At 40.4% G+C, this 18,113-nt stretch overlaps 2 protein-coding genes across 2 annotated transcripts; one reads left to right on the forward strand and one right to left on the reverse strand.

The window, feature by feature from the left end:
• Nucleotides 1–842: 842 nt before the first annotated feature.
• Nucleotides 843–7,516, forward strand: kbtbd3 (kelch repeat and BTB (POZ) domain containing 3). Its single transcript, XM_030744436.1, has 10 exons — nucleotides 843–889; nucleotides 1,235–1,526; nucleotides 1,649–1,814; nucleotides 2,929–3,111; nucleotides 3,490–3,663; nucleotides 3,771–4,061; nucleotides 4,264–4,506; nucleotides 4,609–4,899; nucleotides 5,030–5,179; nucleotides 6,371–7,516. The coding sequence occupies exons 2-10, from the start codon at nucleotides 1,246–1,248 to the stop codon at nucleotides 6,491–6,493; spliced, it is 1,902 nt and encodes a 633-aa protein (XP_030600296.1). The 5' UTR covers nucleotides 843–889; nucleotides 1,235–1,245; the 3' UTR covers nucleotides 6,494–7,516.
• Nucleotides 7,428–8,776, reverse strand: sln (sarcolipin). The gene is made up of 2 exons (XM_030744437.1): nucleotides 8,585–8,776; nucleotides 7,428–8,128 (listed from the first exon to the last, which is right to left on the reverse strand). The coding sequence occupies exon 2, from the start codon at nucleotides 8,045–8,047 to the stop codon at nucleotides 7,952–7,954; it is 96 nt and encodes a 31-aa protein (XP_030600297.1). The 5' UTR covers nucleotides 8,048–8,128; nucleotides 8,585–8,776; the 3' UTR covers nucleotides 7,428–7,951.
• Between the last annotated feature and the right edge of the window lie 9,337 nt (nucleotides 8,777–18,113).

Genomic DNA, 18,113 nt, shown 5'->3' on the forward strand with positions numbered 1-18,113 from the left:
ATCCAGTGGTGATAAATAATACTGCCTCAACACAGTGTGAACGAGACTGGCGTAACAGAGAAGCTGCAAGGAGCAGAAGTAGTGAAGGTGGATGGCAGCAAGAGTAAAATAGGTTTGCAGTGGTAGTGAGACCTGTTATGATGACTGGTTTGTAGATGCTGGTACTAACATTAAGGCAGGAGACTGAGCTGGGAGAGACAAGAATGGACAGGATTAGAAAAAAAGGATTAAAGAGAAAGAGTATATCAGAGGGACATCTCAAATCGAGTGCTTTGGAGACAAGGCACTCGACTATGTTGCTGAAATTACTACAATAAATTTGAACTTGATAAATAAAATAAATTTAAGGGGAAAAACAGTGTAAAATAGTGCAGAATTCTTTCTCATTTTAAAAAGATATTTGGTGGCATTTTTTGTACTGTTTAGTTAAATGAAAAGTATCTAAGTCACTGTCAAAATAAATGTTTACCAATGACTGTGACAGAGAAAGCACCTATGGTTTACAAAGCAACCTAACTTGTATAATCTTTGAACCCCAATTGTTCTAAATTTGCAACTGAAACAAATAGAAAGGCTGGCTACACTCGTCAGAAAGAACCAACCAATAAGAGAGAACTATAGTTCCCAGCGGTCACTGCGCCTCCTTCTGCTATGAAGAAAGGGTTGTGCATATGGAAACAAAACAGTGAAACCTAAGAGACTAAAGCTTTATTCTTATTAGGAAAAAACGTAAATTCAGCAAATAAGATTACAGGAAGAAAACTATTAACCGCAAAAAACAAACAAACAAAAAAAAACAACAAAAAAAAAAACTGACCAAAACCTCGCGTGATTTCAGGCTTCCGGAAACTAGAATAGCATGAGCGCTCTCCGAGGTGCTGACACTATCGTGAGTATTTCTTGTCCTACCTCAGAGTAACTAGCTGTATATTTCACACATTTTATACCTTTATATTTTGTTTGCTTTTTCCATCCATATATTACATAAGGTCGTGTCTAATGTGTTTATTGTGAATGCAATAATTGTTTCAGATATTGAGTGTGCCAGACATAGTGATATTACTTTATGTCTTCATGGTAGAGAAGGACTGGACTGTGTGTTATAGATCTGTTCATGTACAGTAATTTGTCACATTCTTTTATCTCTTCTTTCCTCTTTATCTGTATGTCTCTCTCTCACAAACTCACTCCATTACTATAAATTGCATCATATTTATATGCTTTATTATTTCAGATTTTTTCAAGATGAATGAAAATCAAGATTTGTCCTCGTGTTTGACCAACACCCACAACCCCTGCAGCAGCAATAGCCCACCCAGCAATAAACCTGGCAGTGCTCCACAATGCAATGGGGTCCCAGAGCGTCGGACGATGCTGCGGGTGTCTGAGTCCCATGGACTGCAGCTCCTGGGCGTGCTCAGATCGCTCAGGGAGAGAGGCCTGCTGTTTGACTTCACCATTAAGGTGCAGGAACACAGCTTTCCCTGTCATCGTTGTGTTCTTGCAGCCTGTAGTGATTTTTTCAGGTATCTATCTATCTATCTATCTATCTATCTATCTATCTATCTATCTATCTATCTATCTATCTATCTATCTATCTATCTATCTATCTATCTTTAATGATTCCTCTCATGTCTCATGTATTTAGGGCCATGTTTGAGGTGGATATGCGAGAGTGTGGTGATGGTTCGGTGACGCTAGGTAACCAGTGTCCAGCAGCAGTGGGTTCTTTCCTGGACTTTGCCTACTCTGGAGAGGCACTTATCACTGATGGCAATGTAGAGATATTGTTTCAGCTTGCCTCTTTTCTGCAGGTAGAAAAACAACCACTACATCTTCCTTCTTACCCTTAAACACATTCATTTTGCCATGGCTTGCTGGGATACTGCTGTCCCAGAAAATCATTAATGTTGTTATTAGCACCTGTGTTTTTTTTCTTTTATGACATAGCTATGATCCTCATTATTATTATTAATTGTATTTTATTACCATTTTTCCCCATTATGAAGAGACACCTTAAATACTTAACCATTAAAAGGAAGACTTACGGTGATGTGAAAAAGTAATTGCCCCTCTTGTTAAATCATGAATTAACTGTGATTAACCATATTTTTTTGGAAGGCTGAGTTCAATTTCACTAACCACACCCAGGCCTGATTACTGCCAGACCAGCTGAATCAAGAAATCACTTCAATAGAGCCTGTCTGACAAAGTGTAGTAGCCCATCAGTTTGTGTCCTGAAGCTCAGGTTATGGAGCAGGACAATGATCCAAAACATACCAGCAGGTCCACCTCTGAATGGCTCAAAGAAACAAAACAAAAGGAAAGTTCTGGAGTGGCCTTGTTCAGGTCTGGACTTAAATGTGATTGCTGCATTTTTTAAGCACGACCTTAAACAGGCTGTTCATGCTCGTAAACCCTCAGATGAGGCTGAATTAAAACAATTCTGCAAAGAATAATCAGCCCAAATTACTCTGCAGTGATGAGAAAGATTGCCAGTTATCAACTTATGCTTGATTGCAGTTCTTGCTGCCAGGGGTGGCACAAGCAGTTATTAGATTTAGAGGGCAATTCCTTTTACACATAGTGCCAGGTAGGTTTGTTTCACTTTTTTCCCTTAATAAATGAAATCATCATTTAAAAACTGCATTTTGTATTTACTCAGGTTGTCACTGGCTAATATTAAAATTTGTTTGATGATCCAAAACATGTAAGTGTGACAAATATGCAAAAATAAATAAATAAAATAAAGCAGGAAAGGGGCAAATGCTTTCTCACAGTACTGTATGCTTGTAACAGTCTGTTTGCCACTTAAGCACTTGTCTGTTAGTGGCATTAATCTCAGTTATGGCCTCTGTAGAGATCAACAGTGCATTTGTTGCTTTTTGAACATGAATATTTCCCCTTCTCTTGCTGTTGTGCCCTCAGGTGTCTGTCCTGTCCAAAGCTTGCAGCGACTTCCTGATAGGAACCATGGATGTTTACAACTGTCTGTCCCTCTTTTCTCTGGCTGAGGCATACGGCTCAGCCTCTCTCCTTCAAAGTGCCAACGAGTTTGTAGTTCAGAACTTCTCTGAACTCTCCAAAATGCAGGACTTCCTGGATATGCAGGTGAAACTTGATCTTGTACCAAAACACTACGCATACATAGAGGAAAGCTTGTCAAAGTCTCTGTTATTCTTTTTCTTTTTCTTGGGTTGCTAAACACTGCAGTATGTCTGCCTTAACATCTAATTAAGGGTCCAAGCACCAGTGGAGCTGGATTTTTTATTTATTTTTTTTTTGCATTTGTGGTGAGATTTTTTCATATTATTATTAAGATGTTTAGTGATTTGACAGCTCTGAAACCCACTCAACTGTAAAATAACATGTAACTGCTATTGATTCATAATGTATCCAAAAAGCATGTATTTTTTTTGTCATTTAACACAGCTGACAAACACATCATAAAAAAAGGACTGTTTTTACCATTTCCATTACTCTTTTCAGGTTAATATCTTGGAGGCATGCCTAGGGTCAGATACTCTAAATGTGCCCAGCGAGGAGGCAGTGGTGTTGTCTCTCCTTAGATGGATTCGCCATGATCTCCCAGGAAGACAGAAGCTGTTGCCAGGATTGCTGTCTTTAACTCGACTGCACCATCTCCCTGCACCTGCACTAAAGGTATAAGCACACCTTTATCCGTAGCTGCTGGCTTTAAGACTGTATGCAGTTTTGCAAGTTTGTGATTACATCATCTTTCCTGTGTTGGCGCTGACCTTCTCTCTTAGTCTCTTTGTGATTCAGACCCTCTCCTCTGCGATGATGAGTCCTGTCTCAGCCTTGTGTCAGAAGCCCAGAGCAGACAGACAAAATACAATGGCCTGCTCACTGATGCCAGGCCCGCAACCACACAGAGCTATATCTACATCCACAAGACTGAGGAGAATGGAGAGATCCGGCATACCTTCTGCTACTGTCTGGAAACAGACCAGTGGAAAGAGCTGGGAGCAGGGCAAGAAGAGGGGACAGCTATAATGCCAGACCCACCAGGATCTTATCTCACCAGCTATGCTGAGAAGGTACGTTTTGTGTGGTTTAGTTCAGCAGTCCAGACTTAAGTATTTAAATTACATAAAATTAAATAATGTCAATTTGTGAATTTTCTTTAATAGTTATATAGTGTTATTTTACTAGAAAAAAGTACCACCTTTTCTTATTCTTTTTTCTTGTTGACGCTAAAGATTTTGATCGCCACCTTTTCTGCTGTCTACTGCATCAAAGATGTTTGTCACAGGTGGTTGCCAGGGGAATTGTTGCCGGGCGATACGTCTCCATGTGGCTGAACCTTTCCACGATGCCACTGATGAGGTTTGGTGCTTCTGTCCCGTGACCTTATCCTGCACACCTGCACCGGCCATGCTTAAGCCCAGAACCATGCACGCAGCCGTGTCCTGCCTGGACCGAGTGTATGTTATTGGGGGACGGACCAAGGGATCCAGAGGGGGGGCTCCCAGTCTGCTGGAGGTAACAGTGTTGGTTGGGATTTCCTTTCATTAATAGGTCCATAAATAAATAAAGTGATGGCCAACAGTGTTAATTTAATTGATGTATTATGCTGTATTTTAGGTGGAGTATTACAACCCTTTGGCCCAAACCTGGTGCTCTGTCAGTCCACTGCCCACTGCCATCTTCTACCCTGAGGCCAGTGCTTGTGGCAGTGTAATCTATACACTGGGGTCAGAGGTGGAAATCACAGATTCCTTTAACCCCTCACTCGACTGCTTCTTCTGCTATGATGCCCTGCAGGACCAGTGGAGCCGCCTGGTGGCAGAGTTTGGCCAGTTCTTCCATGCTACATTGGTCAAGGCTGTGTCAATTAATAATACACTGCACCTCTGTGATTTGTCCACATATAAAGTGAGCCATGACTTAGTTTATCAGTCATGCCATTGCAGTTAGAAAGCATTAAAAGATTAGGAAGCTTAATTTTTGTGGTAAAATACACTGAGCTTGTGTAAAAGTGTGTCTTTCCTTTTTTTCCTTTCAGGTCTACAGTTTTTGTCCAGAGACCTGTGTCTGGAAGGGTGAAGGGTCATTTGAATGTGCTGGGTTCAATGCTGGAGCAGTGGGCATGAGAGACAGAATCTACATTCTGGGCGGAGACTATTCACCTGATGAGATCACTGATGAGGTTCAGGTAGGCTGAGCTAAATGTGAATCCTAACTCTCTGGGTGTTCTAATGACAGCCAACAAGCTTCTCATATAATTTCAGCTGAATATTTGACCATTCTTCTTGGCAGAATTGGTCGAGTTCATTTAAATTGGTTGAGTTCTGGCTTTTAAGTCTAGTCCACAAATTTTCTGTAGGGTTAAGGTCGGGGCTTTGCGAAGGCCATTCCACAAGTTTAATGTTAGCCTGCTTTATCCATTCCAAAACCAGTTTTGATGTGTGTTTGAGATGATTGTCCTGTTGGAACACTCAATTGTGTCCAAGTTTCAACCATCAAGCTGTTGATTTGAGGTGAAGTGAAGAATTTGGAGGTAGTCCTCCTTTTTCATTACTCCATCCACTTTGTGCAATGAACCTAAGTGAAGGAGTTTTAGTATCTCTGGGTCTTGTTCAGGAGTGAGGGAAGAGGGGAGCAGGAGATTGACAGACAGATTGGAGCCGGGGCTGCAGTGATGCAAATGCTGTACTGGTCTCTTGTGGTAAAGAGGGAGCTGAGCGTAAAAGCAAAACTGTCGGTTTACCTGTCGATCTACTTCCCCTGGATGAGGTGTTCCAGGCGAGAGAAGGCCCCGAGGCAGACCCACATCATGCTGGAGGGATTATATCTCTCAGCTGGCCTGTGAACGCCGCAGCGTTCCCCTGAATAAGCTGGAGGAGATGGCTGGGGAGAGGGAGGTCTGGGCTTCTCTGCGTAGGCTGCTGCCCCCATGACCCAGACCTGGATAAATGGAAGAAAATAGATGGATGGACTTTTTTCTTGGTAGGCACCCTCTCAGTCCCTGGCAATGAAAAACTTGCCTTCCAGCAGTTTCTTGTTAATGGCAGGCTTGAGCTTTGGTGGTTCCTGAGTTGTTCCTGAACATCCTACCAATTTCCTCTGAGGATGACAGTTTGGGTCTTATTCCAGACCTTGGCAAAGTGATAACACATCTGAATTACTTGTACTTACGTACAGTTGTTTGAACTGATGATCTTGGAATCTGCAGTTGTTTAAAAATGGCTCAGAGAAATCCAAAATAAATTCATACTTGTGCACCCAATTCTTGTTTTCTAAAGTCATTAAAGATGTACGTACAGTCATTCCACTCTGGAAAAAGAACAGTTCTTCTTCTTATTTTCACTGTCTACTGTATGCTTTCATCTTATCACGTATCCAGGTGTACTACAGTGGGAGGAGTCAATGGGAGGAAGTGGCACCCATGCCCAAAGCTCTCACTGAGTTCCACTGCCAGCTCATCAGCTTCAACAGATACAGAGACCCATGGTGTGATACAGCATAATGAACACCCACCCATGCAGCAAACATGCAGGTGGATGTTTGGTATGTGTGTGCATGAGCCTCCCTTGGCTTTCCAAACTGTGCACATGATGGACAGCTAACACTTCGAGAGAGAATGCTATTCCCTTATTTAACCAGTAAATAGACACTTTTGACACCTAGATGCTCTTTTGAAAGAGTCTCTGGAGCCAAGATGGGCAACTAACACCACATTTCCTCTCACAGATTATCATTATATGAGAACACATTAGCCAGATAGTTTATTTATTTTTTTATTTAAGATCATATTTGATCCTTAAATTGTATGTGTGAAGTTCCTGTTGTCATAGGACCTTTGTTGTCAATCTAATGATGGCCCCTCCCATGGAGGACCCCTTTTGGAAATTCTACTTTAGTACCTGAATATTTATTTTTGTCTGACAGCATGTTACAGATAGAGAATCCATAACACTAACTACAATTATCTGCAAATTTACCAGCTCCCTTGCAGCTACAGTACAGACTCTGTTCAGGAATTTTTTCCATCTTTACTTTTTCTGAATTTGGGATTTTTGATTTGTATTGTTTTGGCAGGAATACACAAATTATGGCACAGAGAGCCACTGGGGACACTTTGACTTTTACAAGCAAAGAAACCCACATAAGACACATAAGGTTTGAGTTGATGGAGAGCTGCTAATACATAGCTCTGTTTTTGAAAGTACAGCTAGTTTAAAACTGAGCTTAAACGCACTTTAATTGGCTTGCTTTTATTCTGTGATTGTCATGTGTCCATGCATGTTCTGGTTCTCTTCTCTTGGTGTACACAACAGTTCTTCATGTGCAACTTAATCAGTCATAAAGAAACATGCTGGAGCTTCAAAAGGATACTGTAAACTGAAGTTTAACAAAAACCCCAAGGAGCAAATGTGGGCTTTTTGGTGAAAATCATGACTGCATGGCAAGTTTGTGGTGTGAAACAGAAGCCAAACAAATGAAAGACTGTTTAATGGCAAGAAGTGAACATAAACATAATGCTTCATTATTTGGTTTGTCTTGTTTTATGAGTGTATTCTGTGTGCTTGTTTGACATGTTCATCCCTTTGGAAAACCAGAACAAGAGACACGACAGCATGGTTGAGTGTATCACGTGTCACATGAATGACACTCAGAGTTTTCTAGCCGTCACATTTGGGTTTTCCTCAATTTCATTTCTATTTATTCACCCTGCTCATTCTACTGTGGTTTCACATTCAAACACTCAAAAATACAGATTCACAACTTGTTTGTTATTCATAGTTTGCCCTGGCTTTAGTAATCACTTGTTGCTGACCTCACATGAATACTAGAGCTGTTGATGTAAACACTGTATGGACACTATTCAGCCAGCAGTGAAGTCTTCCAATAACCACGCCAGCTTCCCGCCACACGTCTCTCCATCCTCACTGCCTCACATACATGTCCTGTCATGCTTAATGCTTTAGTCCTGGTAAGATTTCACCAGCAGCCACATCAGCAGCACAGTGATTAAGACGATCATGAAGTTGAGGAACAGCTCCTGTACTGAGCGATCCATGGCGGTATGGAGACGGAGAGGATAGGTGAGACTGCAGAGGAGAAATCGGTTGCTGTGAAGAGAAGGGTGCTAATGCAGAACCTGAATAGAAACAGAGGTGGAAATAAAGAAGGAAAATAAAAAATATAAAACAGCATTTCAGTTGTTAGAGTGTAGACATAAATGCACATTAAAGCATGCACAATGGTGCACATGCTCTGTGCTGGTTTATACAGTTGCTGTTATAATAGGTTAGATCACTGACTTCTCTGGCAAGTTGCTGTTCACAGTTACCATCAGTCAACAGAGAAAATAATATCCCCTCATATTAACATAGGAAACACACACACAAACAGAGAGCATACATGCAAATATACTACAATATCAAATTAAATGTTCTATGCAAATTCTTTACAAGTTCTATTAATTGGATCAAATAAAAATATTTGAATTTTGAGTTCAGGTAAGTTTTGATGTGTGCCATTAATAGCTCACATAAATTGGCAAAACTCAGCAATTTGCTGAGGAGAATAACACAAAACTGGACTCAGCTGTTACCTTGCTTGCCTGGCTGTGATCCCACTGCAAATCGGAAAAAAAGAAAGCAAATGTTATCGTCTGCTCCTTTTCTTGCCCTCCGAGAGAAGCTTTTCTTCTTTTTGGAAACGTCTCTGTTGTGGCAGTTCTCCTCTTTAGCATCTGTTTCTTGTTATTGTCCACTTTTCTGCTGTTGCCAGGGGGAGGGCCTGCTCCTAAAGTAGCCATCCTCAGTGGACCGCCCACGGTTCACATACACACACACTGATGTCACACGCCAACTAAACAACCAATCCAATAGAGTGTGTTATTTTCCACAATCTGGTCCACTGGATTTTTCCTTTCCATAACCATACAGAGTATCTCCCTCTCTCGCACGTACGCGCACACAACAGAGGAGGGTCTCGGGGTTATTTATAACACATTATTGGAGACACTTGGTGGATTAAAGTTGCTCCAAATACAATACTTGTATCATCTGATGGATATAGGAAACTAACAATATCATCCAGTATGAGAGGAACTGCGCTCAAAAGGAGAGAAAAAATAACTGAGCAATTGCTTCAAAATGTAGCATACCAGGCATGCTGGTTTTAAAGTAGCTGAAACCTCAATTAATCGGTTGTCTATCAAGCCACCTCTCAACTTACAAGCAAAGAATTTGTAATGGCAGGAAAGTATAATGATATCTGCAGTACATACACTTACTTGGAATTTCAAATAGGTATTGATTGCAGAGGAGTGTCAAGCACCCGTGGCTTAAACCCTTCATAAAGTGGCTTATCTTTGACGGGTGAAGGGACAGAGGATAAATTTTGCTTTTAGAGGAATGCAGACATGCTGACGGTCAAAGCAACAGCAACAACAACAACAAAAAAAAGTTAACCGGACTATGCCTGGACCAAATACTAATTTCTACTTTTGGTCTGACAACACAGGTTTAAAAAAAGAATGTTATTTAGTGCTGATGACTGGCTATTACCCCTTTGTTGCTTTTGGAGAAAGCCAGGCAGGGCTGAATAATAATGGATTACATGTGATTAGGACTGCATAATAATGTAACAAAAATAAATAACTATAATCAGTTTGCATATTATATCTTTATATTCACTGGCCACTGTGATACATGATTCACACCTGTTCAACTGCTTCTTAACACAAATATCTAAATGGCAACAAATCAATGCATTTAGACATGTAGACATGATCATGACGACCTGCTGATGTTCAAACTGAGCTTCAGAATGGGGAAGAAAAGTGATTTAAGTGACTTTGAATGTGGGATGGTTGTTGGTGCTAGATGGGCTGATCTCACTATTTAAGAAAGTGCTGATCCGCTGGGATTTTCCCACACAACCATCTCTGGGGTTCACAGAGAATGGTCTGAAGAAGAGAAAATATCCAGTGAGCGGCAGTTCTCTAGATGAAAATGTCTTGTTGATGCCAGAGGTCAGAGAATGGCCAGACTGCTTCGAGCCAATAGAAAGGCAACAGCAATTTAAACAACCACTGGTTACAACCAAGTTATGCAGTAGAGCATCTGTGAACACACAGCCCATTGAACCTTGAAGCAGATGGGCTACAGCAGCAGAAGACCACATCGGGTGCCACTCCTGTCAGCTAAGAAGAGGAAACAGAGGATACAATTCTCACTGCTTCACCAAAATTGGACAATAGAAGATCATAAAACTGTTGCCTGGTCTGATGAGTCTTGATTTCTGCCGCAACATTCAAATGGTAGGGTCAGAATTTGGCGTGAACAACATGAAAGCATGGATCCATCCCGCCTGGTGGTGGTGTAATGCTGTGGGGACATTTTCTTGGCACAGTTTGGTCCCCTTTAGTACCAACTGAGAATTCACTTAAATAACGCAACCTATTTAAGTATTGTTGACCATGTCCATCCCTTTTCGACCACAGTGCACACATCTTCTGATGGCTGCTTCCAGCAGGATAATGTACCATGTCACAAAGCTGAAGTCGTGTCAAAGTGGTTTCTCAAACATCACAGTGAGCTCACTGTACTCAAATGGCTTCCACAGACACCAGATCTCAATCCAACAGAGCACCTTTGGGATGCCGTGGAACGGGGAATTCACATCATGGATGTGCAGCAAACAAATCTACAGGAACTGTGTGATGCTGTCATGTCAACATGGACCAAAATCTGTGAGGAATGTTTCCAGCACCGTGTTGAACCTGTGCCAGGATGAATCAATACAGTTCTGAAGGCATAAGGGTACTAGCAAGTGGTTGGCATATAGCCAATGAATACTTGATTACATTAAAAAAATGATTTTAACCCAGGAAATATATATCTGATACAGCATATACTAAAGCACTTTATTTAAATTAAAAAAGTTTTGAAATACCTGAATTCTTTTTTTCTTTTTTTTTTTTTAAATGTGTAATTTGTTGCCATATCTATTTTTAGCATGTTTAGTGCAACATTTTCAGTATTTACTGAACTAACTGCTGGCTGTAGCTTTCTAAAATGTTGGAGCCAAAAAAGCCGTATCAAGGCTCTCATCTGTCTCAAAATATCATCCACAGCTTTCCTTTTATAGATGTAAATTGAGAGGTTTTCTTCTCTCACATTCCTGATCTTCTGTGTTATACTGCTGCTAAGAGAAGGATTTTGACATTTCATCAAAGCAAACCTCTCAGCTCATCTCACACTCGACAGCTGCTAAAAATGGTGTTATCTCTGACCTAGTGTTAAACCCCCTTGACAAACACACTTTCTCCTGGACACACAAAGGGGCCACAGAAGGACAAAGTATGAGCACAGATCACTTGAACCTTTCCATCGCAGGATTCCAAGGCCATTCCCAGAGGATTAAACAGATCAAAACGAGTGAATTTTATCACCCTGCTGCTCTGCCAGCCTAGGACCAAGAGCTATTTGACCCAGGGATTCCCATTGTTACAGAGATCCAGTGCTGGGGTGATTGAATAACACAGGGTGAGGTGTGCTGGCATCTCTGTGCGGGGTGGACTGTGGCCCGCTGTGACAGCTGTTTGTGCATTTAAGATAGAAGAGTGCTGGCAGGGTTGCTCTCCAAATCTGAGGAGAGACAGCAGGGTGTCAACAAGGCCTCAGAGACACCATTCCACACATTCTGGGACACTGTGTGTGTGTGTGTGTGTGTGTGTGTGTGTGTGTGTGTGTGTGTGTGTGTGTGTGTGTGTGTGTGTGTGTGTGTGTGTTTGTGTGTGTGCGTGTACATGCATATATTGAATGCAAAATGACTACTGTTTATTCTGAAGTGCAAGTTAATGTTGTGACAGTTTCCAACTGTGAACATTATATAAATAAATAATAGCAGTAATATAGTGGAATCAGATCAAATCACCAATATTATTTCTTTGTGACAATGCACTCAACTAAAATAGTGTATGTTTGTGCTGTTACAATATGAACATGCATTATATTGCCAAAAGTATTCACTCACTCGTCCAAATCATTGAACTCAGGTGTTCCAATCACTTGATTGTTCACAGGTGTGTACAGTCAAGCACCTAGGCATGCAGACATTTGTGAAAGAATGCGTTGCTCTCAGGAGGTCAGTGAATTCCAGCGTGGAATTCCAGCAACTCAGCCACAAAGTGGTAGGCCATGTAAAATCACAGAGCAGGGTCGGTGGATACTGAGGCACATAGTGTACAGAGGTCTCCTACTTTCTGCAGAGTTAATCGTTGCAGACCTCCAAACTTCATGTGACCTTCAGATTAGCTCAATAACAGTGTATAGAGAGCTTCATGGAATGGGTTCCCATGGCCAAGCAGATGCATCCAAGCCTTGCGACATCAAGCGCAATGCAAAATGTTGGATGCAGTGGTGTAAAGCTGACATCACTGGACTCTACAGGAGTGGAGACGTGTTCTCGGGAGCGATGAATCACTCTTCTCCGTCTGGCAATCCAATCGACAAGTTTGGGTTTGGCAGTTGCCAGGAGAACGGTACTTGTCTCACTGCGCTGCAAGTGTAAAGTTTGGTGGAAGAGGGATTATGGTGTGAGGTTGTTTTTCAGGAGTTGGGCTCAGCCCCTTAGTTCCAGTGAAAGGAATTCTTTATGCTTCAGCATACCAAGACATTTTGGACAATTTCCCAACTTTGTGGGAACATTTTGGGGATGGTCCCTTCCTGTTTCATAAAGTCCATAAAGATATGAATGAGCGAGTTTGGTGTAGAAGAACTTAAATGGCCTGCACAGAGTCCCAACCTCAACCCGATAGAATACCTCTGGGATGAACTAGAGCGGAGACTGAGAACCAGGCCTTATCGTCCAACATCAGTGTCTGACCTCACAAATGCAACTCTGGGAGAATAGTCAAAAATTCCCATGAAGACACTCCTAAACCTTGTGGAAAGCTTTCTCAGAAGAGTTGAAGCTGTTATAGCTGCAAAGGGTGGGCCAACATCATACTGAACTCTATGGATTAAGAATCAAGTTCATATGCATGTGAAGGCAGATGAGTGAATATTTTTGGCATTATAGTGTAAAATGAATCACCTGTAAAATATAAGATATATTTTTTGTATCCCAACTTTGGGAAATTCTTTTGTTACTGCAGTTAATACTACTACTATTACTACTATCAATAATAACAATAATAGCAGTAGTAGTAGTACATGAATGTATGTGGTCTTGTGGTGCATTTAGTAGTAATAATAATAATAGTACATAAAATAAAATGTTTAAAAATCAATAAAACAAAACAGAAATAAAGGTATGAAAAATTTTCTTTATCTCTCATTGTGGCAAATATTTAATAAAACAAAAATGATGAATTAAATTTAAAATGTATTGTTTAAAAGTATAGAATAATATGCAGTACTATAACTAGTGGGAAGCAGGGACCCATATAGAAAAGATAAAGACAAAATCTCTGATAAATACTTGTATTTTATATGTAACCTACTCACGTCTGTTTTATATGTCTTATAATATGATTTATTCATGAACGTCTTTATTACATTGCATTGTGTAACATAAGATAAAAAGCTTTTTGTAACCAAGTCAGAACTATCAAGAAACATGTTTTTTTCCCCCTTCTAGTCATTATGCTAAACTAAGCTAAGTTAGGCTAAACTAACATTGTCTGATTACTAAAATCTCCTGTTTAGCATACAGAAAGCCACAACTCAACTCTATTATGATGCATTTATGCAGTGTTGGCTGAATGGGACCTGAAATAGGCTGCATCCCGTGTTTGGGGTGAAACCTAATGACCCTGCAGCTGTAGCAACTATCACATGGTCTGCATGAAATGTGTTTAACACTGAAAAACAATATTATTTGGCAAGCAGGAGTTTTTCTCCCAGGCTAAACTTAAGGTCCTCTGGCCCTTGTGTTAGGACAGACACCTGAGAGTGGTATCAGTCTTAGCCAGTACAGCAAGTAAGTGAAATCCAATGTATCAGAATGTGGTATTTATTTAGGTTATAATACATTAGTTTTGAAGTCATGACTGCAAACTAAAAATGATGAAATTTGAATCTTTTTGCTTTTCACAAAAATCACTGAATATATATTTACACCATTTTTTAAAATCCAAATTTTTGTAGCTCAAAAAAGTGCATTTTAGGCCAAAGCCAATAGAAATACTTATTGGCTTTCTTGGCTTTAGGGTGTGGAAACTATCATAGAGAGTCACAAGTTCCCCTGATTCATTAAACACCGTGGTTTAGTGTGAACATTAGTCTATAAATAGCTGGCACTGGAAAATTATTTAGCTCACAACTTTGCTCATTCAAAGTGGCCAGATCTTTGCCATACCAATTAGAGGATAGGACTTCCAGCTGACTTCCATTCCATCAGACAGATTATACACACATCAGATGGCTCACCAAACCCAGCCCTCTAAATATCTCGACCAGTTAAAATATTTGAACACAAGATCTGCTGCTGTAGCTTCTATTTCTATTCTGCTCCTTGTTAGCCCTTCAATAACTTGATCTTTTGTCTTCTACAATACTATAATCATATATATGCTTATATTTGATACATTTTTTTTTTATTATTTCATGCTTGTGTTACCTCATCCCCATGAAAAGATATAGTCAGCTTTGGCAGATATAGAGTTTTTTTTTTTTTTTTTTACATTTTTACTTACCTATTTAATCACTGCAGTTTTTGTGACTCGCCTTTCGCCAACCACCAACCATCTGCTCGCAAGTCTCCAGAGAGAGGCAGAGATCAGAAGCACTATTTTAAAAGGCAGCATCTTGTTTCTTCATCCTGTGGTCCCAGCTAATTAGAATACAAAGATGCCAGCAACAGGAGTTTGGCAAATAGCTACTGGTCCTGCATTTCAAAGGTTGATGGCATGCCTCAGGGTACAAAAGTGGTTCCACTTGAGTTCTCACCATTACACTGTGTTTGAGAGGCTGGCTGGTGCTAAAGGTGAAGCTACCCTTGAACATTGGCATGAGGAATACCTGAACTACTGTTCAGCTTCAAGCATTTCCACTTAGTACAATGTTGCCACCCATCTATTCACTTTAATATTTAAGTTAATGTATGACTGACCAAATCTGAAATGTATGGTTAAAATTATACCCAAGTCTTCAGGTCCAAAGTTTATTTTTGACTCTGGAAGCTGCAGTTGATTCTGTTACTGGGAAATTATTGGATCACTGGCTAGCTTCTAAACTAGCTTGGTGAGTTTATCATCTAATGTTTCCTTTCTGCTCCTCAGATGAAACTCAAACCTTGGGTTTGAAGCCAGTGGAGACTTGGAAGCCATTGCTTGCTCTGAAAATGGTTTAGAAATGCTTCCCATCTCCATGCAAATGAAACTGATCCATGTGTTATAAAACACTGTGTAATATCAGTGTAATAAACAGTGACAAACGTGGCCATCAGTTTGTGGTTTGCAGTGACAGAAAATATAAGAAAATAGGAGAAGATCCATACCAACCATTCAATGAGTCCATTTTACCACAGTTCAGCAATTTTAAATGTAAAATCATCCCATACAGTGGGTGAAATTTGATCTGAATGTAGTGAATGCTTCAACCTAAAGGTGAAAGCTTTAATTCTTACTGATATTGCACCCTCAATGGTGATAAAGTGGTTTATTTTTATTAGATTGCTTTAAAAATAAATAAAAAGAGCAGAGTGTTGTTATCGTGATGGGGGAGGGCAGCCACATGCTCTCTTTCTGACCAGCTGTTGTTTTGTAGACTAAACAGAGCATGCCGTTGAGACAACCAAGGGCTCCCACTGTCCAGCAGTATAATTACAGAGACGGCTGAAGACAGGTGAAGGCTTCATTACACAACACGCCTGATCAAAAATGCACAGGCATGCAGTAACGCACTGATTCACATGCACAAATGTTTCAGAAGACAGAGGGACACATATGCTGGAACACACAATCATGTTCAGAGGGGCTGCAGAGTCATTCATCTGACAGAGAAATTTGGATGCAGGATCTGAGATAATTGGCCCCACTGAGGGAGAAATCAGACAGGGAGGAGTGGCCAGGGCGGACACTGCATCAAAGGCAAAATGATGGACAGAATACATAAATTTCAAGTCAGTACTCATGAATATGATTGCTGGTGTCTGATCAGGATATGACCAGCTGTGTTGGGTATGGTGCTTTGTTGAAAGTGATGAATAAGAAGACTGTGGGTGTCAGATGCCAACATTTGAGTTGAGTCTGATGATGGACAAATGAAATGCTTGAAATGTAAAGGCAGACATTCCTCCAACACCATATATTTAATCCCTTATTGTATTAAGTTAGCACGGCCAATAAAATAATCCATGGCACATTATGGAGGCATGCAAGATGGAGTTGCCATCAGTTTACATAATGCCTGCATAATGGAGGACAGAACAGTGAGCACCACTAACAGTTTGATATGAGAAGAGAGGAGCGAAGAAGCACTTAGATGAGTCTAAAAGAACAAGATTTTCCAACATATAACAAAACTATGTTGCAGGTGGAGTCTTAAAGGAGATAAACAGCATTACTTAACACTACTACAATGCTGTTAGACTGATTTATCTCAAAGACATTACAAGGGAAATTCATAACCTAAAAGAAAAGTAAAAAGGTGTGAACCAAAGTTGATTGGATCTTTGACAGCAGAACATTTAACTTGTCAAACACAGATACTTTTTTCTTAATCTGCTGCAGCCCATTCCAGATTGTTGGATCAGAGGACGTCGTTAACATTATAGCGCCACCTGTGCTTTTTTCTTTACTGTGCTCTGATGCCTGCATGGTTCATGGTAGACAAAACTCAACACATGTAGGAAACTAATCAGAAACTTTCAAAAAGCACTTTCAAACTTCAAGTTTCAGAGTTTGAAAGTGCTGATGCTAATCAAGAAGAACACAGAGACTCTGAGGCCTTTTTAGTTCCCCAATATTCCAACTGGAATAGAAGAAAAGCACTGATGTACCTATGATCAGATTTACATATTCAATCCAGTTCAGTTCGATTTTATTTACATAGCACCAAATCACAACAACAGTTGGCTCAAGGCAGTCTGTATTGTAAGCTAAAGACCCTATGATAATAGAGATAAAACCCCAACAATCAGAAAACCCCCTATGATCAAGCACTCAGCTACAGTAGGAATGAAAAACTCCCTTTTAACAGGAAGAAACCTCCAGCAGAACCAGGCTTAGGGAGCTGCAACTGGGTTGGACCCCTGTCACCTTTAGAACTGCCTTAATTCTTCATGGCATAGATTCAACAAGGCGCTGCAAACATTGCTCATAGATTTTGGTCCATATTGAAATGACAGCATCACACAGTTGCTGCAGAATTGTGAACTGCACATCCATGATGCTAATCTCCTGTTCCATCACATCCCCAAAGTGCTCTGTTGGATTGAGATCTGGTGATTGTGGAGGCCATTTGAGTATAGTGAATTGTTATCATGTGTAAGAAATCATTTTGAGATGATTTGAGCATTGTGGCATGGCACATTATCCTGTTGGAAGCAGCCATCAGCATTTCCTGTTCTTAGCTGACAGGAGTGGCACCCAGTGTGGTCTTCTGCCGCTGTAGCCCATCTGCTTCAAGGTTCGATGTGTTGTGAGATGGTCTTCTGCATACTTTGGCTGTAATGAGTGGTTGTTTCAGTAACTTTCTTCCTTCTTCCTTACTTCCTATCAACTTGAAGCAGTCTGGCAATTCTCCTCTGTCCTCTGGTATCAAAAAGGCACTTTTACCCAAAGAACTATTTTCTATTTTTTTGGACCATTCTCTGTAAACCCTAGAGATGGTTGTGTGGGAAAATCCCACTAGATCAGCAGTTTCTAAAATTCTCAGACCAGCCTGTATGGCACCAACAATCATGCCTCATTCAGAGTCACTTAAATCACCTTTCTTCCCCATTCTGATGCTCAGTTTGAACCTCAGCAGGTCGTCCTGACTATTTTTACATGCATAAATGCACTGAGTCGCTACCATGTGATTGACTGATTAGATATTTGTAGTAAGGAGAAGTTAACAGGTGTACCTAACAAAGTGCCAGGGAGTGTATATATTTTTATTCATATTTAATTATTTCATTTT

Source organism: Archocentrus centrarchus, chromosome 13 (genome assembly GCF_007364275.1).
Source record: "Archocentrus centrarchus isolate MPI-CPG fArcCen1 chromosome 13, fArcCen1, whole genome shotgun sequence".
Lineage (NCBI taxonomy): Eukaryota > Metazoa > Chordata > Actinopteri > Cichliformes > Cichlidae > Archocentrus > Archocentrus centrarchus.

Bases quoted from the DNA above. Each gene is read 5' to 3' on its own strand.
- kbtbd3 (XM_030744436.1), top strand. From the start codon at position 1,246: ATGAATGAAAATCAAGATTTGTCCTCGTGTTTGACCAACACCCACAAC. The intron at 4,507-4,608 runs GTAACAGTGTTG...GCTGTATTTTAG, and splicing joins GGGCTCCCAGTCTGCTGGAG to GTGGAGTATTACAACCCTTT. The intron at 4,900-5,029 runs GTGAGCCATGAC...TTTTCCTTTCAG, and splicing joins GTGATTTGTCCACATATAAA to GTCTACAGTTTTTGTCCAGA.
- sln (XM_030744437.1), bottom strand. From the start codon at position 8,047: ATGGATCGCTCAGTACAGGAGCTGTTCCTCAACTTCATGATCGTCTTA.